This window comes from Falco naumanni, chromosome 8 (assembly GCF_017639655.2).
Source record: "Falco naumanni isolate bFalNau1 chromosome 8, bFalNau1.pat, whole genome shotgun sequence".
Lineage (NCBI taxonomy): Eukaryota > Metazoa > Chordata > Aves > Falconiformes > Falconidae > Falco > Falco naumanni.
In genome coordinates, this window is record NC_054061.1 from 41,368,107 (window position 1) to 41,395,991 (window position 27,885).

Sequence of the window (27,885 nt, forward strand, 5' to 3'; positions counted from 1 at the left end):
TAATGTGATATAGAACTTACATGCTGTATTGCTTATTCTCATGTAACAGGAAGTGAAAACAAACACTATTAACACTATTTTTGTTGGCTGGATTAAGAGAAAAAAGATGGGACTATGTTTCTCAAAAAAATCAGAGTTGCACATAGATACAAAAGAGAAAACAAATTATTTGGTTTCATGTTGGCAGTTACAATAGAGACTGACTGAACATGTGAATTTATCCTTTTTTTATCCTGTTGTGTGACCGCCTTGCAAAGCTTTAGTGTTGGCATTGGCCAACCTTCACAATCTTGGCTAGATGGAAGACTTCAGTGTACTTAGCAATCCACTCAGAAGAACTATACTGCTTCCACTTGCTTAAAATAGACGTTGACAAATACACTGTTAGTGCAAAGTCATTTTATTAACCTATCTCTTCTGGACAGTGAAACTCTCCTTATAGTTTGGATTGTAAAATAGGTGGCTTAGGGAATGAAATGTGTTTAAGAGTAAGGAGCACCACTGGGACAAGACTAAAGCTTTACACTTAAAAAATTTCTGAACCTTCGGACATGACATGATGGGGAAGCCAAGCTTCCTTCCATCTTACTAAAGAGAAGACTATAATACTAAGTAGCAAAAGTCATACTAGCTGCAATTAATCAATTAAAATGATAAAAAAATAATTGGAGGCTGTTCATCCTCGATGAAATTCCATCTCATGCTGGTTTTGCTTGAAGAAAGCGGGAATGCATTTTTAACTGGTGTGTTTTACAAGCAGTATTAGGTGATAAGATTTATTCTGTTTAAAATGAGAAAATGTCAAATTTAAATAAACTGTATTGTATTTTGCCTTTGAATAAAGAATTTTGATCTAAAATTCAGCTTTTCCTGTGTGTTCCTGTTTATTCCATTTACTGTTAAACCAGTGCTGCTGCAAGCTTGAAGACTCTCTGTTCAAACACATTTTTTGACTCTGAGAATCTTGCTTCAGGTGTTTCACACAGATAGGGCTGGTGAACATCTTTTGCTCTTTTTAGGTTCATGTGTTCACTTGCTAAGATCACAAGTTCAAGGGGGCACTTATTATAGAAGGGCTGCCATCAGATACCTGGAAAAATATGGAGTGAGATCAAAGTAGCTGTCATAAATTCACACGGTTTTAGAGAGATTTATCTTTCTGAAGTGTTTGGTAGCTGTTAGTTTCTCAAAGATAACAGTAGTTCACTGAAATGGAAAGAAAAGATATTTAAGAAGAATGAAAATTTATCAATGGCTGCTGTTCTGTTAAGGAAAAGGAGTAGGAACTGTATGTACCAGAGGTACTATCAGATAACAACTAATTAAAAAAAAAAAAAAAAAAAAAAGAAAAAAGAGAGATTCAGTAAGCCTTTATCACTTTAAACTGGGTTGAACTGTTTGTGGTGCTATCTCTTTTTTGACAGTTCTTACATCTTTCTCCTCAAGAAAACCTGCTTGGTACTGGATAACATTTCTGCCTTGTGTTGTGTTCAACAATGTTTTGCACAGTGTTTCTTGGTGAAGTGTCAAGGAGGCAAACTGCGCTGATGTGCTTTGCAGCACATTGGCCATATGCTTCATGGGAAAACTGGTTTGTGTAGGGGACTCTTGTTATAGGCTCTGCAGCACCACATGCAGCAACAACGTTTGACATTTCTTGGAGAAACACAAAGATTCTTCGCTGTATAATTTCTTTTATAAAATAGAATATGTAGGCAAAATGCTAGGCAAAATGTTGGATGACCTGGGAATTATGTGCTTGTCTCTGCCATTGAGTTTCTCGGTGATCTTAGGCAAGCTGACATTTAACCTCTCTAACTTCTGTCAAGTAGAGAGAATAATATTTACCCACTAATCTGAAAGCATCCTGCAAAGGATAATGAGTGGAAAGCATACATAGAAGCTGTTATGCAACAGCAATGAGTTATCATCGTTCTTACTCCTCTAAATTTAGTTGATTCTTTTTATTTTTAAGATTAATTCACACAAATACTTGTGCTCTTCTCCTTTTAATTTTGAATTTATAACTTAATGGGGACACTTTCCAGATTATTTTTATTTCCTGCATGAAAACACTTTATTTTTGTTACCTATTATGCAAACTGTACAGTTTCAAGAGACTCTGAGAGACCGATATTGCTATGTATCACATGTATATTCATAAGTTTTGTTCTGAGGCATTTTCAATCTAAATTTATTAAAGAATGCAAATGCATACAGTAAAAACTAAAGAACTAGAAACAAAGTAAAGAAGCATAATAGTGTGTTAATAAATCTTAACAGAAATAATAAGCGATAAACCATCTGTTATGAATACCACCATGAACTGTTAAAGAAATATTTCTGTCAAACCACTGCATTTATTTGGAGTATGATTTCCTAGCTGTTCTAGAACTGCATGAAAGCAGTTGTGGCGTAGGATTGTTACATGCTGGACTATGGCTCCTCAAGCAACCGTAGAGCTACGTAAAGCACATGAACATGGAGAACAACCAGAAAGCATGACTGATGCTTTCAAAAAGATTTGAAATTCTATGAGCATATTGTGATTGCATGGACCAGACACTGTAAACAAGTTATTCAGAAAGCATTGGGCCTTTTGCACGTTTGCTAAGAATTCACAATATTTTTGTTCTGTGTATTTCCAAACACACAGCAAATACATGAATAATGTACACTCACACAAACAATATGTAGCATATTCGCAGTCTAGGTAAGTCCTTTCATCATGGACAGAACTAATGCACATCTGGAAAATTTGAACAAAGTGCAATGCTTACAGCTGGCAAAATATGAGTCATACGGGTTGGGGGAAAACGCAGCTGTCGTAAGGTAGATGATACTGAGTATATCTGTGCAAAAGGTAGACGTGGAAGTTTGGTGGGTGTAAAGCTTAATATATTAGCTTTTCAGAAAGGTACTTTTTCATGTCTTATGAGAAAGTGTATCTCCTTTGTACTGTATATTTAAATGATGTAGTTATATTGAGTACTGAATACTGTTTTATCACTGCTGCTTTTGCCACAGATGAATTCAAGTAAAGCTTGTACTAACAAGGTTAGTTCTTACATAGCATCTTTCATGTTAAGAGAATTTCATAAACATTTAATAAATGTCAAACTATAAATATAGTCCCAAATTACTTGGGAACTTTAAAATAAACATTTATCTTACCCATAAAACATCTTGTGTAAAGCTATGGAAGGTACTACCAGTCCACTCATTGAAATACAATGTTAAAATTAGTTATTTATAGGAAATACTATACGACATGAACAAACATTATTTTGCCAATATCTTGCTGGGCTCAGTCCAGTGCTAGGCATAGATGGATGATCAGACCTGCATCTTTATTCAGGGAAGCTGTAGCAAATCTAGCAACATGTCAGCTTCTTGTATGCTGAGAGAGTGAATATGTTTATTATGAGTAGAGATTGAAGAAACTTTAAAATTTCTCATTGCATAAAGTGTATTCAGCAGCCAAGACATGAAATTTACATGAAAATGCAAACAAGATGGTAACTGAACCAGGATAACTCTATTATAGACATTATTGTAGCCAGCTGAAAAGAAAGGGAGGAAATCAGAAGAGCTTTTGACTGTTCAGAGTTTCTAATCCAAATACGCTTCAAAATTGAATCAGAAAACCAAAATCAGCTGTACTTATTATCTGAGTGTAACACTGGAAAGTGACTACATTAATGAAATATAAAACATGTTATGTTCTCAAAGAACATAAGCAAGAGGTGACGAGAACATTTGTATCCTTATAATTTGTATAGGAGGTTTCCATAGGTTATTAGGCTAGGTTAATCTCAATGACCTCTAAATAATTTCACAAAAAAAGGAAAGGTATTTGGATTTAAAATATTTTGCAGCATAATTTTAAACTCTGTACAAGTTTATGGTTGGAAGGTAGCATCTTCTAAGTTTGAGTAAAGCTAAATTACTATTGCTGTTTGCTCCTTGGTGCAGCTCATGATGCACAATGAACATTGGCACTATTATCCAAAACCTCTTAGATATTCAGTACAGTCCCTTCCTTTTAACAGGTAGTTTTGAACTCATTTTCAGAGCTTTATTAATAAGGCCAATAATAATATTGAACAGAAAAAACTGGGACAACAGAATGAGAAATGTGAAGCAGACACAGAAGCTAAACCCATATTCCTTTAATAATTAACCCTTTTTATCATGACCATAGACCTTAAATCAGAATGATAGCACAGTTCAAAAAATGAAGCGGTATTACTTCAGCTTTAAAAGAAGACATGATTTTGCATTGGAGATTTTATTAGATTTGTGGAACTTCCTTCTTTTGATGTAGCTTCTTCTAGCTCTCTTTTCCTCCTGTGTATTAGCTCTACTGGAGCTGCCAAACTATCACTAGCAAGGACATCTCTTCCCTTTTCTTCTCTGTTCATACCATTACTGTGAGACCCCTACAGACTGGACCAGCTAAAGAGATCTCTGAATTTAAAAAGACCTAAAAAGAAATATTACACAAATACTAATGAGCAAATGGAAATTAAATCAACATTGTCTCCCTGAGAGTAGGCATTACCTAATTTCCCAGAAGACTATAATGGTCTTACATATTTCAGTCAACCTGGTGATTGTCTTCCTTGATGCTGACAGGAACAACTAATAAAATTACACCAGTATGGAAGAAAGCTGAAGTGCTTTTGAGTTAGTGCATCCTTAAAACATATCATTATATACTGCTTTCACACATCAGCATTAAAAAGCCTTTTTTTCATGTAAAAGATATTTTTACAAGTTTTTCAAAGGATAGCTATTAAAAACATCTTCTTAACCAAGAAATACTGACAGTGGGGAATGTTAATACTTGTTTTACTCTTTTTTCTGTATTAAATGCTTTAAAATTATGTAGTATGACAATTTGTATATAAAGCTGATACTGAAATTTCTCTATCAGACAGTTTGAAGTATAATCATGAGGTCTTATAACGCAGTGTTTTAATGGCCTCCATATTTTTTAAAGTTAAGCTTTTGTTAAAGAAAATCTGCTGCTGTGTTAAAATATGACTTGTCCTTGCCTGTCCTGTATGTTTCCCATTTGGGATTTTAGATACAAGAGGATACAAACCTTTCTTATTTAAACAATGGACTCAATATTTCTTTGTTTGCAGGGCCAGAAATAGCACAATAGATTTTTTTTTTTTTGACTATGCCGAAATATTCACCAAGTGTAATGTTAGGTAGGTATTGAAACAGGACTTTTGTTATTAATGGCTGAATCTCAAAAACTTAAAGCTTATCTAAGCATATTTTAATAATTTTTATTCTAGAAGTCAATCTGTCACTAAATAAAGCTTTTTTAAGTTAATCAAGACAGACTTCATGGCACTCTCAACCTAACTGAAACGCAGAAACAGTGGAAGGGGTTTTGGGTGTTCAGTAAATTAATATTCTGGAGAAGCTGCAATTTGGTAGGCAAAGAGAAATGCAAAAGAAAAAAAAGGTGTAAGTTTCAAGTGGTATGTGGAATCTATTTGATTTAATGTTAAGTGATTTTTATAATAAATATCCAAAAAATTTCAGTGAAGTTAAACATTAACATTGTTTGATGGTAAAATTTAAGAAAAAGAAAATTGCTGATACCTAGACATAACTTCTTAATATATTGTCATAAAATTGCTAGTTTGATATTGGAAAATCCACTAGCAATAAAGACCAACTTTGATTTATAAAGGTCTTGTGCGCCTATGAGTGTAACACTGCTGCTGTCACTGTTAAAGTTACATTGGTTGAATCATTCTATCTCTGGCTTTGGTACTTTAGTTACAATTTAATCTTTGAAGTTTTTGATATGTATTCACTGGTACAGGTGAACATTTTGCTGTCTGCATGCCTGCTTTCTGGTGCTCTGATTCCTCTTTAATCTCCTGCACTGTAATGTGTACAATTTGTGTAGCTGAAACTGCAAGCCTTTTTAGATGGAAAGACTGTCATCTCAAGTCTACCTCAAAACACCTGTTTCAAATTGCTTGTTTTGTCCAAAAGAGGAAAGAAATACTGTTTTCCAGCCTTTGTTGGGAAATCTTGTGGGAATAACATTGAGCAAATAATATGTTGCCAACAGCTCTTTGCTGTCCTTGTTGGCTGAAGTTTTGACTTTTAAGCCTTCTGTAGCTTCAATGTTAATGGTACTGTGATAGCAAGTTGCATTTAAGCTGGAAATGGATGTCTTTTAAAAGACACTTTTCAAAGGTGATACCAATATATGAATTGGAGTGTATAATTGTAAACTGGGGTAGATATATAAGGAAGAGCCTGAACAGCAGAAAAGCTTTTACTTGATGTTTCTCCTACTATGTATCTTAAATTTGTGTGTGTGTGTATATATATATGTATACACACACACACACACACACAGTATTTTTAGAATTAAAAATACAGATCTATGTTTATCTTTCTCATCTGGTCTCCATATCTTCTATTTAGGGCTTCATTATTCTCATGAATGTGGTGTTTAGATAAGCAATAATAATATTTTACATCATGTCATCTAAAACATATGATGAAACAGAGAACCAGTTTAAGATCTGGTCCCATGGCTGAATCCCACACCCACACAGTATACGTATCCATCAGTGACATGACTCATCTGCCTACAGTGACTGGGTTGATGCCTTGAAAGTGTAGCAGCTGTACAGAACAATTACTGGACTGTCACTAGTGCTTGCACTATATAAATATAATGATTTCCCTGCACACTGAAAGCTCCAGAAATGTAATAGTTCATCAGAGAACTCGAGCAATAGTGCAGTACAAAGCAAAGAGGCAGGCCTTATTATCAAGTAATTTGACCTTTCATTTGAAAAGAATTACAAAACTATTCCTCGTCTTACAGATTTACAAAGATTCCTCAAGAAATGTCATCCAATTAGTCTCCATTTGATAGGGCAGCACACTTCCTCATTGATGACAAAAGCTCTTAAATCTGACCTGGATTTGAGAGCACTGGGACTTCCTGAGAGTGCTGAGCACCTTACAGGACTGAGGCCATGAAGTACCACTTTTTCATAAGACTATCAAATAATTAGGTAAATATATTCAGCTAAATATATTTAAATACACAGTAACCAAAAATCTTCAAATTTTCAAGAAACATTATGTATGCCATGGCATTAAAGCAATAAAACAACCTTCTCATGATTGATTTCAGTGAAATTTTGCAGGTTTCATGGAAATAATATTTATGTGGATGGTACTGTCAAACAAAATTGCTTCACCAATTTTGAATACATGTATTAATTTAGAAAAATCTCTATCTCTAACCTATAATTTATTTTCTCATGAAGATAGATATTAATATAGAGGAAGTATTTTCATAGTTCATATTCCATCCATTATTTTCCAAGATAAAATTAAGAAATGCCTTATAGATCCTAAACCTCAGGAGCCTCTTTCTGCCAGTCAGTATGTAATTACTTTCATATTAGTGGATAATGCATCATCAGAACAACACTTAGAAGCATACAGATTTATTAGATGCACTTGATTGAACTTTAAATTTTAAATTAGTGATATAAAGATTATCAAAGAAGAAGATATTAAAACCTGACTATGTTTAGCAAATGTTAATGCCAGAATATGTATTAAAAGTTGTGTAACCTACTTCTTTAAAGTTCACTATGAGGTGTTATTTAAGAAGACAGAAAATGCTGTCCCTCAAAATGCTAAAGATTGTGAGTTATTTGTTGCTCTTCTGGCAATGCTAAGCTGTTAACAAGCATTTTTTATGTCTGACAAGAAAACATAAAGTGTCACATTTGTAATAATGGCTTAAATTATTGCTTTGGGTTTCAGTCACTTAAAAGATTTTATATCATTTATTCATGGCATGACAACAAAACAAAGTAAATTTTGTGCTTGTTGATGTTATCTTGTCTTTCTCACAATATTTGTAAAAAAGGTATCTTTCATTATGATCCATTTAGACTGGTTTACTATGTGCCAAACATTTTGATGCAGCTTAAGGAAAGCATAAAAGCTGTAAGAATATCTGAAATGCATGGAGTGAAAATGAAGCAGCTAGATTCATAGTTTGCTTCTATGATTGCAGTACTTACTGATGTAACTTTCAGGAGTAAAGGAGAAAAGGAGAAAAGATCCTTATGCATACATTCATATTTAAGTTTAACCTTCAGTTTCATGGTAAATATTTTTTCCATAAACAGCAAAATAAGCAAACTTTAGTTTCTAGAAGACTTGCATTTTTTAATTAGACCCCTTAGTGTTTAAAAAGGTGTAAACTGCAATTGAAACTGCTCTGGTAGCTGGGGAAAAGCTTAATTTAGAAACATCCATCTCCCCTGTGGCTCTCCAGTGTTTATGTCTAATGAGCGTATGCCAACTTGGTTCACTTAAAGGAGTCGTTTAGTCTTAAGTATTCTGCTCAGGTTCCTCTCTTCACATCACTTGTAGTGTAAAGTTTAGTGCATTACCCATTCTTCTACCACATTTGATCAGTAACATTCCAACCAAAAAGCCATTTGGCAAGGGGAGGTGGAACAGATTGCATACACGTGTACACACAATATGATGACACAAATCACATTTCACTAGCAAAACCAACCTATTAAAGCACAACCCAGATTTCTAGAGCTATCCATTCAATTCATACTGGTTAGGCAGAGAAAAACAGTGGAGTTGTAACCATGGAGAACTGTGCAATAAAAAGCTGCCTTTCCTGGGTCAGTAGCTGGATCTTACATTGGACATTTTTTTTTTTTTTCTGATGTAAAAACACATATTGGTTTTGGGGATTTCTGGTAAGACATGGTAGGATGTTCGTGATGATTCTCCACGAGCTTCTCTGGTACTCTAACAAAATTTTTATGCTAGCACAGCATTAAGTGAGCCAAATGTAACTCCTTGAAAAGCTCTACCTCACCTATGTTATGCTAAATGAAGCTCGTGTTCAGGAGAGAACAGGACCTTTTATTTATGGATTTGACCAGGTACATATGGGAATCTTTTTGGTACTATGGTTTATCACATGTATGATTGCTGGCATCAAAATATCAATCCAGTGTTACAGAAGCCCGAGTGTAAGCCTTAACGTTCTTAATGTTCTTTGTTTTCTAGATATATCAACTAATTTATCACACTGTAAACTGCTGAATGGATCATTCACTATTGCAGTTTCCTTAGCTTACTTGATATTATAGGTGTAAAGAAGAGAGAAAACAGCATAATATATGTCAAAATTACTATCGTATACAAAACTTTTCAAGCTTTGCTTGAAAACCTGGAAGGAGGCTGCAGTCTACATCCTGTCCTAACAAAATCCATCAAAATATATTAACAGGCCTCTAACAAGTTCTACAGGATGAGCATGAGCCACAGGCACTGATTCTTGTTCACTTCCAAACCTGGGAATTAACAAGTTTAGAGACTAAGCTGCAGTGAAAGGTGTTACTCTCATAATGTTCATAACATACTTTTATAGTCTTCCATTGTTAACCCACCTATAAACCCAGTGAAACTAAACTTCTCTGAACAGAACAGATTGGTACAGATGTAAGATCATATCATACAGCAGTTCTTTTGTTTCACAAGAAAGTAGGTTTCTTCATAATTAATAGAATTAATTTATAAAGTGGAAGTATTTTCAAAGAAGATGGATACTTAGATTAGAAAAAAACGCAAAATTGAAATGAAGAACTTTTCTTCCTATGTAATAAATGTTTCTCATTTAGCAGTAGTAGTATTCTGAACAGCCTGTCTGGAGCTGAACATACCTTCTCATGGCAGCTTCCATGATAAATTAATACAAGGCCACCCTAATATCAGGAAGAAGAAACTTTTTGAATTCTCTATGTACTACGAATATCAACCAAATATTCATGCAATTTCAGTATTTTATTTCAGATATATTTGAATTTTATAGTATATTTTTACATCTTAGAGGGCCTGACCTTGGAATTTTTAGTAAATATTTTCTAGATAAATTTGTTGTGCTATGCTCATTATTTTTTTGCTTATTATCACCTATACCGCCTATAAAGCCCAATAAATGCTTTGAAACTATATGTTACCACACTGATTAGCACATTATTTCATAAACATAGTATTTGGGATTCAATGACCCTTTGAGTTTTTATTCATACAACTGGTTCCTGATTTTTCCTTTACTGTGGTTTTATTGATATTTCAATATAATTTAAGAAGCGTTCTTTGGTTGTTGTTGTTGGTTTTGTTTTTTTTTTGTTGTTGTTGTTGTTTTTTTAAAAAAAGCATTATCTCTGACCTGTTCTGGGTATGCACTTCTCAGTTACAAGCTGAAAGCATCATCCAGGTTCTAACACATGGCAGATAATAGATGAGAAGAATGGCCTTGTTTGGCTTATTAATTTTGAGGGCATTCAGAATTCATCAAACAATGTACTGTGCTGACTGGGTTTAATGGTCTTTGCATTTTTTTACTGTTTCTAATCCTATGCAAAAAATCTCAAACCCTAACAAACCCTAACCACAAAATATTTTCCTCAGCTGTCAATACATCAAAACCAACCAATCCACATGCTTCTCTTCTATCCTCTGCCCAAGCCAAAAGAATAATAGATAATAGTCTTGCTGCTGTTTCTCCTTTATATGCTTGAGGCCATCTGGTTTCTAATCAGTAGTAGAAGAGAACTGCTTTATAATTATCCAGTTATATCGTCGCATTACTAGCTGCAAATTGCAGGAACTTTCTGCTCTCATATTTAGTTTATTCATCAGTTTAACTCAGTATTGTGTGGGAATTTAATTCGTTCATTGAAAAAGTTAATCTTTCAAATTATCCACCAGTTTTTCACTTTGCATATTAGCTAGTATTATGTTAAAAAGGAAACTCGTTACTTGCAATAAATTAATATTAAATTGCTAGCTGAACATATCTGCATTTTCTTTCTAATGAAAATTATTCTTAATATAGTTAAATATGTAATTTCAGGTAAATGCTAAATATTGTCTGTCCAGATTATGACAATCTGTGGCTATATCCAACTTCGGTACTACAGAGCGTGCATGTGAGGATGTGAGGCGTCTGGCATTAGAACAGAGTTCAGAATTCAGACTGTTTGAGGGTAAGGGCACTCAGACAGGGAGGGAATGAATCCTGAGTCTGAGTCCCTGGTACCCAGGGTTATTTTTGTAGATATTTTAACAGATGGCCATTTATGTAAGATAAGTATCAGGCAAAATACTCTGGGACCACAACTGAGGACTGCCTCTTTCTAAGTGAGTACTCTAAGCATTAGCTATACCAGCAATCTTCCTTGTAAAATGCCAGGTCTCTCTGGTCCATGATATCCACAGCTTTCTGCCCTTTCCACTCCCTCTTTCTGCTTACTAGCTGCTATTGCTTTCTATTGCTGGGTGATATTCTCCAGGAAAATATATGCTTATGCTGACCTAAACATAGAAACTGTTTCTTGAGTTAACACACTAATCACCTGGCTCAGATCTAACTTTGATGTTATGCTGTTTTGAGTAGGAGGTTGGGCTAGATGGCCTCTAGAGGTCTCTTCCACACTACATTTTTGTATGGTTCTACAGTTATGTGAAAGAGCCTGTGTCTCCTTTCATGGCTGTTTTAAGGCAACTCTAACTGCACGTGTGAAAGGTATTATTTCAGGCTGTGAACACCAAGTGGGTCCGAAGACTCTGCCCGTTCTCTGGATCTCAGTGGGGCATGACAGGAGCTAAGCAGGGTCTTGACTTCTTGTAGTTCATAGTGGGACAGTTCTGGTCGGTGTCAGAACTGTTGGTTTCAACTGAGTAACCTGCCGAGTTTAGAAAATACCAAGGTCAATGCACCATGAGGTGGAAGTTTGGAGGTTTAGAGCTCTGGTCTAGAGAAATGAGGTTTGCCTAAGTGCTGCCTGCAGCTTGGTTTTGATCAGTTTTGCTTGCTTTGTAGGGCACTGGTTTTTACACCCTCAACATATTCATCAAATTCATTATTTTCAGAACAAACTACAGTGCAGTCTAAAAGCCTGTGTCTGCCTATCACCCTCCACTTATTAGTATCAAAAGAAGAATATTGCTTTGGAAAATGATCTGTTATTAAAAAAAAATCATATCCTCCATTCCCCATTTCATGTTAGCATCACACAACAGATCACTGATCATTTGGTTCAAGACAGTAACAACAAAGAGATAACACAAAACATTGGTTACTCAAAAGTGTTATTCATAGAAGATACTGGATACTTTTTCCCAACTCAGCAAAATCAGGCAATATGTTTTTCATAAGAATAGATCGTGGAGGAAGGACATGGACTAATTAAGGATGCATCCAGGTTACATGCTTCAAAGCAGCTGGGCTTTCCGACTGCTCCATTTCTACCATATGTTGTGAAATCTTCCCAAAACACTGCAGCAGTTCAGATGCCTTAGCCTATTCAGCTGTCACAAAGAGAAGAGGCTCTACTGGAAGGAATGAATATTTTATCTTTCCAAATTGTTGTGAATCTGTAACTATATTGGCCATTTTATTACTTGATGCAATAGCAGGTAATTCCCAAGAAAATACTGTGTTTTCTTCTGAAACTGATTAAAACAGTAGACTTTCTCTTCTGCTTCCATGCACTTTGTATAGCTACTTGCTCTGGTGCAAAGAAGCCTACTCCAGTTTTGGTGACCTCTTTGCACAGGTGTAAATGATTAATCCTGAGATGGTTATTTTTACTGCTTTTGCCATCACCATAATGTTCTCTACTTTTTTTCTTTTCACATACAGTGTGTTGTCACACTTCTAAATGATGATAAACACATTTATACTATTTCTATAATTACGTCTATAGTAATTATGAAGACTAATTATATAATGACAATAAAAGATGAAACTTTATTGCATGAGGGTGCTAAGTATGACTGCAAACAAAGGGAATAATTCCTGTATGAGCTATGTCATTTGATCATTGAGAACAGGAATAGCAAATTATAAAAAAAAGAAGATTCTCACATCAGCAGAAACCAATAACTTAAACTTTCTGTATAGTAACTAGGGAATATTGCCTCTGCTTATCCCCCAGTTTCATTATTATATGTATGCCTTGCTGTGTAATTGGAAGACATATAAAGATTTTTCCCCTTAATTCACAATTTGCTGCTTTATATCAGCTTGTGTTCCAAAATGAACAGCCTTGAAATGTTGTTTGTGTGTGAGTTGTAAACAGCACAGTGTGTCAGCTGAATCAGACTGCTGAAAATGTATAGATCAATAATCTGGTTTATTTTTAGGTCTTATATGGCCCCTCTCTGTCCTACATGCTGGTCTTCTTTTAGCCTGAAAACCTGAAGGTCAGTTTGAAGTCATGATCATATAATAGTTCTTTTTATATCAACAGCTGAGATTGGCTTTAGGGGATATTGTTACTTATTTCTTAATCTTTTGAGGAGCAGAATAGAGTCTGGCCAGATTACAAAAACGTGCAGTGAAACTACAAGCTTTATCACTTCATATGTGACCACCCCCTTCACTGAGAGCTCCACTTTCAAAAAAGCTGTGGGTCTGAAAATCAGATTACAATCTTCCAATTAAAAATGTAGCCCATCGAAGTGTGTATTTGTCATTTGATCAGCCATATAACCAGTTTGGGTGTATGTATTTCCTACATGTGGGTGGATGATGAAACTGTTGTGAAAACTATTATTTATGAGAAGTTTAAAGGTCATAGAGTTTTACTTTCTGGTAAGTAAGTTATTGAGACAAATCATAAACAACAGATATGTGTTCGGTCTTGAAACCACATGCTGTATCTCAACAGACTGAAGAATTTCAAGGGATCAATAATCTCTGAACATTAATGATTAGGGGCCACAAAACAGTTTTTCTTAAACAACACAATAAAAAGACCAGTAATTTAAAAGTTTATTAACGGGGCCAGCTATTGTTTGTTGCCAATGTTAATCTGTGAGTATTCCGGAATTCTCTCTTTTCTTTGAAAATAAGCATAGGAACTGACTATTCTAATCTTCATGCTGCCCTGAGTCTGTTCACAACAGAGTTTAGAGCTTTGGAGCCATGCATCAGTGGGAAATGGATGTGTGAGAATATTTAAAATAAATCAGTATTTAAACAAAAGATGAGATTGCTTACTGTTACGCTTTCTACTTACTGTAATTTTAAGGCCGGAATTCTCCTTTATGAATTCATCAAAAATGTTATGGGACAGATGTAAAAGTTTTGCCCCACTGATTTCTTTAATAAAAGTCTACTTTTTGTGTCTCTGGGAAGACTTGTCTCTTCCTAACAATCAGTGGCAGGACCCCAACTAAACCTATTAGTGCAAAAGAGTGCAGAAAGTAGACTGTCCCCCTGAACAGACTGTCCCCCTGAGCAGACTGACAAAAAAATGAATAAGAAAAAAAGTAAGTGGAGACTCTTCTAGAAGAGAGTCTAGCTTAGCACCTCTGGAAATTAGAATGTGAAACATCAAAAGGAAAAAAAATAATAAAGTGGAATGGAAATGTAAATTCAATTCTAGTGACAAATGACAAAAAAAAAAAGTATTGGAACTTGACAATGCCATTTTTTCAATAAGGACTATCTGGATACTACTGAGGTATTCCTCTGAGTAAAAGTCAATTTTATACAGAAACAGGCATCCAGAAGATGTTATGCTACCCTGCACAAGGAGTTTTGATCACCAAAGACCCAAGTGAAAGGCCAAGCGATCGCAGTATCTACTTATTCAGGACCACACATGTGCAGCACTTCACTGCAAGCTTTATCTTAAGGCAATTTTCTTCTCTCCATAATGTCCTAACACTCCTATTAAGTAGTAAGACAATATTGGAAGGGACTATGCAGTAGAATGTATAACCTAGCACTTTTTGAAGCGATCCATTTATTCGTAATACTAAAAAAAATAACATGCTGAGGATTGAATTTGTATATTTATTTGCTTATTTATTAAATTTTGCACTGAAATCTTGTTTTCTCCACTGTATTTCAATGTTCATAGTTTTCATTCAAAGTATCAACCACTGTCCCACAATATCTTCTGTTCCTTCTGAAATTATTTTCTAAACTTTATTCTCCTGTCTGCTCCTAATTTATTCCACTAAAACCTTACTCTAAAGCATCTTACTCCTCTTTAACTGCTTTCTGAAAGTGTATAACTTCCTCTAAACACAATGGCCATAGCAATTTCATTTTATTCATTATTATTCCTCTACCTATGTGCCATCCCATCCTCTTTTACTGTATGCACTACCAGAATTCCTTCTCCAGCTTGTGGATATGATAGAAGTCATACAGCTGTTATCTCTGGAAAGAAAAACTTGTGTGCTATGATGCTGATACATAGTTTGATATTGATACTTCAGTGTGCTGCATAGCAAAACCCATGCCTCTGTATTTTGAGTTGCAAGATGTCAGGTTATAGCAGTTATATGACCACATTTGTCATAAAAGCTGAGGAAAGGAAAGAGAGAGAGATACACAATAAGGAATAAAAAGAAAGAGATGGATGGGTGTTTCAATGGTGCAATATGTGAGTGGAAGTGGCCTTCCATGTCACTAAATCCTGCAATCCCAGAAAAGCACATTGTGTTATCTATCCCTTTACTACATTTCTCACACTCTGTCTAATGACATTTGGAATTCCTGCCCTAACTTCTTTTATTAGAAGACTATTTCAGAATGTCACTACTCTGATTAAGGATGACCTTTTAACTTACCATGCCCATTTTATACTCATTTGCTCTTTTACTTATATTGTCCCATAGATTAAATAGGTCATATTGCTCTCTGTACATTTTTAATGCTGTTTCACAGATTTAGGTATCAGAGGACTGTGCCAGCATGAGCATATCCTAATTAGCTCATCTGATGTTCCTGCCATATTCTATTCTAAACACTGTGTTCAAACTTTCCATAACCATGTTTGCACTGTTCTGCAGATACAAAATGGATCTATGAGCCTATGAAAAGCTTTACAAAGGTACTTACAGGCAGACATGCAATGGAACCTTCAAATTGCTCTTATAAAACATATTGAAATCACTGGGGATTAAAAACATAAACAGAACTAAAACTAGCCTCTTTTGTCTTCTAAACATCTATTTCTAATCTAATTCATGAATAACTACCTAACTAGATCTTTGAGTATCAAATTCAGTAGGCCTACATTTATACCTCCTAGGAGATTCTCCCTGTTCCTAATCCTAGAGTTTAGGCTGCAACAGCAACTAAAAACATTGATAACTGAATATAAGAGAAAAAGGAACAGCTGTGATGAATTCTTTCCAATTATGATGAATGCTATGTTATCAGCACTTGCTAAACAAAATGTATTCTGCACATTGGTTGAGATAGTTCTAGAAAAGGACATAAACCAATGTTGAACTAATTTGGAAGTCTTTTGTGAAGTGTAAAGATTTTATAGAGCAGTTCAAATTTAATTTTGAATTTTGTTAGTATCAATGTTCCTGGAAGATTTAGCTGGTCCAAGCCATTTCTATTGGACCTTTTCATAACATCTAAGTTGTTTGGAGAATAAGCAGATTTTTTTTAAATTCATACCACCACCATCACCACCACCACCCTGTCCACCCCTCACACCCCCCCACCCTGTAACAGTGTCATTAGTACATAGAAACTTGGCACTCTGGCACTAACTAGTCATAATCTCGGGGGAAAAAAACCCACCACAATCAGGCTTGATTTATGCTTACATAACTTATAGAAATTAGTCTTTTTAATGTAACTTGACTTTTTGCCATATTATCTGTGAACAGATTTCTATGTATAACTATTGTGAATTATTTAGAACATATCAAAATGGATCTGGAAGAGATTAAATCTTTCACAACTGACCATGGAAGAAAGTACAATGGTTGCAGACTCAAGTTAGCTATCAAAGACAAAATATATGAAAGATAAAATCCAATTACTCTTTAGGCACTAACTAATCTCAAGATAGAACTGATAGAACTTTTATCTCTGTTTCTCTAGGAGGGTGTACAATTCCTTTTTATAACTGTCAAAGGGAGTAGGAGCATGGTCAATGTCTGGCATAGTGCCAATGCAGAGAAGAGGCAGTCCAGTCTATGGAAGGCAGGTCAGCAGTAAGTCAAAGGCTACTCTTGGCAGTATCTTCCTTGTGGAATATCTGCAGTCTAATGTAAAGCAATTCTAACCTCTTTCCATCTGTCAGTGGATTGGCATTTAAGGGCCAATGGTCTGCTTGATAAGATCATAAAAGATATCTGGGATAGTGTCACGTCTTAATATTTTTTTCAGTATGTTGCACATAGGTAACCTGTCCTCGCCAATCTCCATTTGATATTACAACACAAATGTAACAATGATACTGAATTTAGCTGAAAAATTCTGTTGTCTTCAGAGGACATTGTGTCTGTCTTAGAGTGAAGAAATATGCTATCTTGAATTGTTTTCAGTTTTGTTTCAACTGTATGCCTCATTCCCAAGTATGACAGAATATATCATGCGTCCAGTCTAAAGGTATCTGCTTTTCATTTTGGTTCATTTTGACAGCCTTTTTGACATACACATATGAAAAAGATACCCACATGAAAGAGCATTATGAAAACCCAAAGAACTGGAACAGAAATTACAACCTGTAACTATGATATTTTTGCCAGTGGCACAATCACCTACCATTTGTTATCATGTTGTGCCTTGTACTAATCAGTAATTCATGAAGCTGAGAAAAAGAAAAGAAAATTAAACTAACATTTATAACTGACAGGAATCACTGGAACTAGTGGACTGACTTGTGCACTTGGTGCATACTACAACTTTTTTCCATTGGAAAAGAGAGAGCTGAAAAATTTTATTTGTTAGCAGTATCATCTAATGGCTCAAATACTTCAGATTGTCTTGGAGATATCCAAACCATTCATGAAAAGAGTAACAATCTACTGAATACACTGATAATTGCCTCCACAAAACTGGAAAGGAACCAGAATAATGGGTATTACCTTACCTGGGTAACCTTCTCTGTTACATTGTGCGTTCGGTCTTTCACCTTAGGTGCAATAATTGCTTTCTCCGAAGAAGGAGGAGATGAAGATTTTTTTTCACTTTTGATATCTGAAAAGTTCAGTGTGAGTTGAGGAATTTTGTTGATTGTACTGTATTTGTTGAGATTTGAATCCGATGTGGATCCCAACAGACTTGACTTGATATGATTAAAAGGCCCTGAAAAATCAGAACAGATATTTAGTATTTGACAAATGCAGATAAATAAGTTATCATTAATGTTAAAGTAGGATATGTTAAAAGGGTAGTTAAAAGCTATTTTTCACTATACTGTTTGTTAGTAGTAAAAATTACCTACATTTTAAAAATAACTCTAATGTTAATGAGAATCAAATCTATTATTGGATCTAAACATGAAATTTCCTTTACATATAGCCCCCAATGTTTTTTATAAAGTCAATGGATTGCAAAGTACAAAATGCATCCATTCTTGTTTTCATGTTAATGGGTATGCTGGTATTCGCCATTATAATTCTGGCTGAATATAAAGACTATATACTCATTTGTTTATAAAAGCGGAGATAAGATGCACAATTACATGAGTGACTGGACTGAGCAAAGGCTGTTATCACATCCATACCATTGCCCATGCATACATGATAGTTCAAAACCACCTTCTGGTAGATGCAAGATTGAGTAGATCCCTGCTCTATCCCTGTGTATTTATCCAGTAACTCCATACTTAATAAATGGAAATATTAAACTAACATTGTCCTAAAACCCTTTAATTTTGGAGTATCACAAACTTAAAAAATGTATTTCTTCAGTTGTCATTACCAAAAAATATTGAAAACAATAGGGATACACATATGTAGAATATTAAAGGAGTATTGAATTTATACTTAAACATCTTGTACTACTTCAGTGAACCACAATAGATAAAAAATAGGGAGTTTGTATGCTTCATGAGGTACATATCCATTACAATTATTCTTTTCAATATTGGACAGAGTTTTTGTACAACAAGAAAGCAATATAAATGATTAGTATATGTGTTTTGTACTGTCATCATAGTTAGTTCAGAAACCAAAAATATTCATGGTGAGGAAAATTTGCTTTTGAGAATGACAGTGGAAAACAGAACTCTAAAGATGTTTAGACAGTGAGAGCTAAATGCAGTTATGGATTTAAGACAAAATCCCAGTCTTGCAATGTATCTAAGGTGTGGCATCAACAGGTATTTCTCAGATACATGTGAGAACCTTACTGCATCCTAATTCTATTATGGGGAACACTCTGAAGTTTTTTCTTCTACTGTTTTTTTGTGTTGGTTTTTTTGTTGTCTTCCTGGGAGAGGAACAAGAACGGGTGCTACGATTCAGGAACAGCCAGTGGGACAGGATTAGGCCTGTGGGGTAAATTGCAGAGTTAACAGTGGGACAGCTGGATTGTATTTGCAATGTGTGAGGGAGTGAAATCTGAAGCAACTGGCTGCCTGGAGGTGGCTGTGGGGAAATGCTTCAGACAGTGCTGAATTCTATTTGTTGTTGTTTGTAGAATTCTTTAAGTGAGGCCTGGTCTTCCCTCACACCTGGCTTAAGTTAATTGCACATGAGAAAAAAAACCAAACTTGCTTCTTTTAACCACTTTCTTTTGCTTTAAAAAGTGCTGACAGGTATGTATGTACCTCATTGATATTGGTAATTAATTGAAAGATATTATTAGCTTAAGTACAGCCTAGGCTGGCAGCAATTGAGCAGATGCTTGACAGCTAGGTGATCTTTGCTATACTCTCATAGCAGGAAGCAGAAAAACAGGGCCATAACAAATCATAATTGACACTAATTGGCACCCTGATTGACAGTTTCAGCAGAGTGGCCAAGAACTGAATAAGCAGGGAGAATGACACACTTCTGCCTACCCTACAAAGGAAATTCCTTAAGGTTGAGTTGCCCATTTTTATGGTAGGATTCCATTGCCCCTGCTTACATAATGCATTGAGAAATGATTTCACTCTCCTGAGCTATCAAATCATCATCTTTCACCAGCAGGAAATACATTTATAAAAGTTGGTTTACAGTACAGAGACCAGAGACTGCATTTCCCGCCCCCCCCCCCCCCCCCCCCCCAAGATCTTGCCAACATACACATGACGCAAATGCAATGATTTCATAGTCCATGAATCGCTTTACAGAATTTAGGTCATGCACTGCATGCAGTTTGGAGAGAAGACTTTACCAGGTACACACACTTTTTGCATCATGCGTGAAGTCACAAACCAGTTTTCAGACATAGTGAGAAATGTTGTAATTAAACTGAACGCTTTAGAAATTGTTTTTCTAGAAATGGAGGAAGTCACTTAAGAATTATGTCCAAATTGCTTTTAAAAGATGTAGGTCAGTGCTGGTGAATAGAAACAACTTTGTAACTGCACTAAATGCTATTTAAAGATGAAATTGGCAATGAAGTTCATGCATGCACATTTTAATACTACAGGAAGCTTGAAACCATACCCCCTGCCATCCAGGAACGTGAAACTAGTGTTAAAGAGACAAAAGAGGAATAAGTGAAGATACTTCCACAAGGCTCCTGATTACCAATTATTTTATTTTTGAGATAGTTAACTGAAAACTAAGCACCTTATAATAATAGATCGTTTGTTAGTGGCCCCACCCAGTTATACTACCTTTCACAGGTAAAACTCCTGGTAGTAGCTTCAGTAGAAGTTTTGCCTGCTTAAGGACAACAGGACTGAGTTAAATAACTGTGGTATGTTCTATCTCCCTCCCTTCTTTTTTTGAATTAACAGATGATTAACTAAAAAGACTGTTTAACTATGCCTTCACTTTTTCCAGGGACTGGTAGTTAGTGCTTTGAGAAAATAGTTAAGGGAATAACTGTGTTTAACAAATATAATTTCAGTAATGCACCTGGCCCTAGAGAGGCCAGCATGAGAATGTTGCATTTGAACATTTCGTACAGCAGGCAAAGTAACATGCCAAAAAGTGTGGCTGTTTGAGACACTGGAAGGTATAGTCTAGATGTATACTTTACCTTTGATATTGCGACCATTGTCTGGTTTTCAGCATAGTAAAAGTGAAGAAAAAGAGAGAAAAAAGACAACTAAAATCTGCATCAGAAAAAGCAGAAAATACTGCTTCAAAATATGCGTGTGGCTTGAATCAAAATACTTTTGCACCACTTTGATTATATTATGTAGACTTTCAGTCAAGACAAAGTCACTTTGACAATTGAGAGAGACTGTGAAACTGTTAGGAGTGGATCAGCAGGTAGTAGGACTGCCTTTAGCTAACTTGCCTTAATAGTAACATGTCTGGTGCTGGGTTGGAGGTCAAAAGTGGTAACCCATGAAGCAGTAATTAGGCACATGTAATTGAGGCCGAGGCGCGCATAGCTGCGGGTGGTGGCACGGGGCAGCCGGCTGCAGGGGGTGTGGGCTGCACGGGCAGCCCTGCGTGGACCCCCGTGCCTGCCCAGGGCTCACAGGAGGAAAAGCTTTTACTACGGCAGCAAGCTGAGCAGCGCCTTTCTGAGTAAGTACTAGAGAAACACTGAGGACAAAGATATACCTTAAATGTTTCTTCATCTCTTAGGTACCTTTCTGCAAGGTAACAGTGGCAAAGCTCTCTGTCCTCTCAGGCACACCCAGCCCAAATCCCCTCATGAGGTCAAACTTCTTTAGGGAGAATATTTATATTGTTGCTGTTAGTATTGTTGGTTTTATTATTATTTAGTATTATTTTAAAGAAGCCACTTGGGTGGATAGGTAGATGCCACCCCTATTTATGGGTGCACAACACAACCCACAGGCCACCCTCCCTTTGTGTCCATGCCCCTGCCCATCTGTGGCAGCTCGGAGGGGGTATGAGGGTGGGCAGCAGCCCCAGGGCAGGCAAGGGGTGAGGGGCCAGGCTCAGGATGCGGCCCTGCCCCTGTGTGCTGCTGGCCACCATGATCAGCTTTCAAAGAAGCATTAGGCTCAAACTGATATTCACCTGCAGTTGTCTCCTGCTGACAGACCACCTCTGAAGATGAGGTGCCTGTGCCCCTCTCTGCCCCAGCGGCAGCTGTCGCTGCAGAGGGCCCTGCTGCAGGCCCGCTCTGGAGAAAGGCCTTGGTCTTCTACTGTCAGGGGAATGGGAGGTGGCATTGGGTCTTGTCTATGGTGTCATGTCACACCTGCTGCCTCTCTGGCTTTTTCTCAGCTTTCCGAGGACTGGGGAGCACGGGACATTGAGCTGGGCCCTCAGGACCGTGGGTGTGGGGGAGTGTTTAGTTCCTCTCAGCCTTTCTGTGCTGGGCCTCTGTAGCAGTAATGCAGACTTTGTAGGCTGGGTTAGGCTAAAAAGCCTGCTGTTTTTTCAGAAGACTGCAGCGATGTTGCTAAGGTCACTTTCTGAAGACAGTAAAATTGCTGGAGTCCCTGTGAACCTGTACCCACCTGCGAAGTCTGTGTTGCTGGCAATCCAGGTGAGAAGGGCTTGGCTGGAGTGTGGGTGGCAGACACAGCTCCTGCCCTGCTGCTTTTGTTGTCAAATAGGCAAATTTAGAATGGAGCTCAGTAGAGTACACTGAAACTAATTTAAAATCCTAAATTGTCACTTCTACTGTAATGCCTTTCAGCATATAATGGCCACAGCTATGATAATTTTAAAATTATAAGCAACTAGGATGCATAAATTAATTTAACACATGAAATCATTTATATTCTCAATTGTATTATCTTCCAAAAAAAAAAAAATAAAATCACTGTGGGTGAATTACTGTAGTTAGTATAAATAATACTCAGAATTCTGTTATGCTGATGCAATTAATATTATTTGGACTGGAAGAAGTGGAAAGAAATAAAGTTTGAATACTGAATTGCATTTCAGACACTGGTAGTTTTTTAGTGGATTCAGAAAAAATCAGAAGTATTAGGATCAAAAAAAAAAAGGACTGAGAAATATATTAAACCTTATGCTTCCTTGGGTAATAATTTAACCATTGAGACCTTAATTTACTTTTACTTATTGTACTTTTACATAGGGCTTTACAGTATCTACAGCTTCTGCTCAGAATCTGTGAGCCCAGAGATGATTTAGGCTGAATTCTGGTTGCCTAACTTGTATGGATAATTTTATAGCAACAATAGGGTTTTATGGCTCACTAGTGAGTAAGGCAAGCAGGACTTGTTGGCTAAATTTAAACATCTTTTCAGCATAAGGTGTCAAATTCTAATATGCTTGGAAGCAGATGGCATTGAGGATAGTTACTAATTCTAATGCAATTCTGAAAGCCTTCCTCGGTTCTGCTGTACTTTTTTAGAATGTCTATGTATGACCTAACTTAAGGCTAGATTCCCTACTATTTTGTAGCTTCTGCAGAATGAAATGAGACTGGCAGTGTTTTATCTATTTAAACTGTAAATGATCAAATCATGTGAGAGGCCATAGGAATTCAAGCAGCTTATTAAATCCTCAGAGTAAAATTAATTTTCCTTAGTATTTAACATCTAAAAAATATTATTTAGTGAAATGGAGCTAGAAATCTTTGCTCCTTCACACAGCAAGTATTAAATTATGAGGTGATTTCTGCATGAGCTTTATACCACTATCACTACAGACAATATTCAAACATTTTTACACACTTTTATCATATAACTATATGAAGAATCACCAATTGGGAAGTGCTTTAATGAAAATGAGTTCTGAAAATAGAAACTGACAAAACAGATACCTTTAAATGTGTTTTATTTGAAAGGTTAGTTTAAATATCTAGGGAAGCTGAAATCAAGATGAAGCTTATGCAATGGTCCAAAAGACATGCCAATGTTCAACCCTAGCATTTTTGCCTCCACATCCTGATCTTGAAATCTTGGCTTGAATGTTAACATGAAATACAGCAAAATGGTATGGTTTAGGATGGATCTAATTGATTTTCAGGTTTATTTGAACTGAAAAATATCAGAGCCAGAAGAAATCAAGTTGGTTTCCCACCAAGTTGGCCAGGGGTGTTGATCTGCTTGAGGGCAGGAAGGCTCTGTAGAGGGATCTGGATATGCTGGATAGATGGACTGAGGCCAATTCTATGAGGTTCAACAAGAAGTGCTGGGTCCTGCACTTGGATCACAACAACCCCATACAATGCTACAGGCTTGGGAAAGAGTGGCTGGAGAGCTGGCTGGTGGAAAAGAACCTGGGAGTGCTGGTTGACAGCTGGCTGAACACGAGCCAGCAGAAAGCCAATGGTGTGTATTGGAAATAGTGTGACCAGCAGGACAAGGGAAGTGATAGTCCCCCTGTACTTGGCACTGGTGAGGCTGCACCTCAAATCCTGTGTTCAGTTTTGGGCCCCTCACTCCAAAAGGGATGTTGAGGTGTTGGAGCATGTCCAGAGAAAGGTGAAGGGTCTGGAGCACAAGTTTTATGATGAGTGCCTGAGGGAACAGGGGTTGTTTAGCCTGGAGAGGAGGAGGTTCAGGGGGAGACCTTATCACTCTTTACAACTATCTGAAAGTAGACTGTAGGCAGGTGGGGGTAGGTCTTCTCCCAGGTAACAAGAGAGGAAATGGCCTCAAGTTGCACCAGGGGAGGTTTACACTGGATACTAGGAAAAAATTCTTTACTGAAAGGGTGGTCAAGCATTGGAATAGGCTGCTCAGGGAGGTGGTGGAATGACCATCCCTGGAAGTGTTTAAAAAATACTAGGTGTGGTGCTTAGGGACCTGGTTTAGTGGTGAACTTGGAAGTGCTGGGTTAACAGTTGGACCTGATGGTCATTAAGGTCTTTTCCAACCTAAATGATTCTATGATTCTAAACAGAAATGAGAAAATAGGTATTTAGCCATTGTATTTAATATAGGAAGAATAACTGGAAGGAACAATTAGTTATTCTAGGAGTTAATCTGGGTGACAGAGCATACAGATTTATATTTTAGGACATGTACAGAAGCAAAGAGCCCTTGATATAGACCTTCCAAAAGGCAGGAGAACTTGTAGGAATTTTACACTTGTGGCCAATGAATAGCAGGAAAACAGGCAATCACTGAAAATGAAAATTAATTTTCTTGCTAATTTATGAATCTGTACAGTCTTACATAACATATGTTCTTGAAATCTTAACATATTCCCCATACATTCTTTGACATCTTGTTTGAATAAAAAGGATGCAATTCAAGTCATTAGATCATCAGTAGCTGTAAAAGCTTTGTGTATGTGGTGCTTTTCTTTGAAAGCCAGTTTCCATTCACAGGGCTTTCAAACCTCTGTTTGCTAAGCTGTTTCCCAGTTTTCTCAAACTCCCTTTCTCCAACAGGAAATTATAGACCACACCCCATGACTTTGCATAATTAGGAGAGACAGTAGAAAAGGAAGACAGAGAAAACAATTTAAATTTTTCTGTTTGCAAGAATATGCTAACACAAAGAAAAAAATCACACTTAAATGAATTTTACACTAAACATTTCACCATTTCACCAAGTATTTCACTAAGTAATCAGAAAGCATTTCAATGGAATTGCTGAGGATATTTTCTCCAGTGTGAGAAAAAAGGCATGTCTCAGTGTTGGATCAGTGAATATACAATGTACACTTTACAGATTTAAAAAAATGAACTGACCCATTTCTGAAGTAGGATTTCATACAGTCAAAGACAATATAATATATGTGAGTGTGGGACAAAATTGTGCACGTAATTGTAGCTTGATCACCTGATTTCCCCCCACCCCCACCCCCTGCTACTAATATTCACTTATTAGCTTTAGGAATGTTGGGATCAATTTTTCTGTCTTATTCTATATAATCTTCTCTAAACGCAACCTCATGATTTCATTGGTTTGCTTAAACATGCAAAGCAGTATTTAGTGTAAATAAGCCTGACGTATTTGGGCCTTTAATATTTTTAGTGTGCCTTTGAATTTATAAAGCTCATTATATTTAGTTTTGCTTAGAAAGTGATGATAAGTACTATGAAAAATTGCAATAATTCCTTTCTTAATACACCAGAGAATACAGATTGACTTTCTACCATACCTTCACTTGCATGACGGTCCCTAAAAATGTTCTTGGGATGGACATTAAAGCCTTCTATGTCATGTACTGAAGATGCTCTCCGTATACTACAAATGCTTTCCTTTGATCTGGAATGGGTTAGTGGATTGCTTGTCTCTATCATGTCAGGGTAAAGTCTGTCCCATTGCTGTTTAGGTGATGAATGGTCAAGAGGTCCTGATATATTAACCAAAGGTGAACATTTACTGGGTTGAATCAGTGCTTTTGTATCATCCACTTCTGAAGGACTACAGCTTTCTTTTGTAGGTGATTTAAAGTGCTTCATTGCCACTGAGTCATCGCTGTGCTTAGATGAATCGACTATCACTGCATCAGGATCTTCCTGTGGTAAGGACTGCTTTCTGTATGTTAAAAGTCTCAATCCAGGTAACCGGAAGCCAAAAAGTCTGCCTACAGGTAAATACATACAAAAGAAGAAAATATTACATATTAGTTTCTTGTCATGAAAACCTGCTTTTTCACACACAGTCAGAGTGCATAATAATACTAGCTGTAAATAATTGACCTATTCCCAATAAACTGCAATACTTAACAATGGTATGTGGAAATACGGAAATATTATATAGCTGTAAGTTTGTTATAGTTATGGTGTTTCAGGATTTCATACTTCAGTCAGACATAAATTATTTAGCCCAGAATAGGGATAGCAGCATTGATTTTACAGTCTGTCTTAAAAGAGTTAAGGTTTATCTGTTCTGATGGTCTTTTCTAAATAAAAAAATTATGCATCTATAAAAGACTGCTAGAACACATCAAGCTGCTTTGTAGCTGTTATTCTGAAATAGCTATTTGTGGATTCTATTATTAGTGGAACTCCTTACGCTTAAAAGTGTGCTGCTGATTTATTGATTTATTGGCTACAAATTAAACAGGAAGATACCAGTGCTAATCATTCAGGAAAGAAAAATAAGTTGTGTATCAGTTTTGCCAAAATCCTTTCCAATACTTACATCTCACTGTTAAATGAAACACTTATTTTGAATGAGTTTAAAATGAAAAGTAATGGAACATGCCAGAAGCAGCAGCAGCAGCAACACAGGTCTTGAGTCTTAGTTGCACCTATTTCAATGCAATTATTTTTTGTACAGTTGCATGGGTGTGTGCTTAGTTGGGCTTGGTATATTGAGTGGCTGGTTAGGCTATTCTGAGTGTGTGTAAAACTAACAATTTTGTGTAATGGTGAGAAATACCAGTAGCTGAGAGGAAGTGTAAAATGTGGTGCAAATAAAGAAAACAGAGGAAGAACTGTAAAATTTACAAACTGTCCTTCTAATAAAACCAAATCCAGTTAGTAAATATTTTAAGGTATTGTGCAATACAACTCATAGATGGGGGCACAGGGACAGATGTACAGAAAACAGAGTAAATAGTTTAGAAAAAGATTTTTTAAAAAAAGAAATTAACAAGATAAAATAATTGAAAGATCAGATGTCTTGCATAAATGGTTTTATTTATCTAATAGCTCCTTGTCACCCTTCACTTTGCTACATGTTTTCCACAGTGAATCAATAGCAAAATGATTTCTCAGAAGTCATCTTGATATGTCTTATTATATTTTATTGCCTTTTTGAGTTCTATTCCTAGCCTGTGCTATACTTAGAATATTTTCTTAATAGCTGAGGGATTTCTTGGTTGGTAGCAGATAGTTTAGTCTCTATTGTTATTTCTGTAAAAAAAATTATTTGTTGTTTTATCACTTGGCCACTCAGTATCATATGTCTGTAAATCTCATATCATATTCTCAATAATTTTGTGACATCAGCAAACATTCTCATCTCACTTTTGCACCTTTTTGATCCAACTAATTTTAAATGTATTAAATAATAAAGTAAATGTGAG

The 27,885-nt window shown here is 36.1% G+C and overlaps 1 protein-coding gene across 1 annotated transcript in view; it reads right to left on the reverse strand.

The window, feature by feature from the left end:
• KCNH7 (potassium voltage-gated channel subfamily H member 7) overlaps window positions 1-27,885 on the reverse strand; it is a 233,128-nt gene that overhangs the window by 54,462 nt on the left and 150,781 nt on the right. Inside the window, exons 5-6 of the mRNA XM_040604789.1 lie at window positions 26,008-26,436; window positions 17,979-18,193 (exon numbers count right to left, since the gene is read on the reverse strand). Coding sequence (XP_040460723.1) covers window positions 17,979-18,193; window positions 26,008-26,436 — 644 coding nt within the window. The remainder of the gene's footprint in view (window positions 1-17,978; window positions 18,194-26,007; window positions 26,437-27,885) is intronic.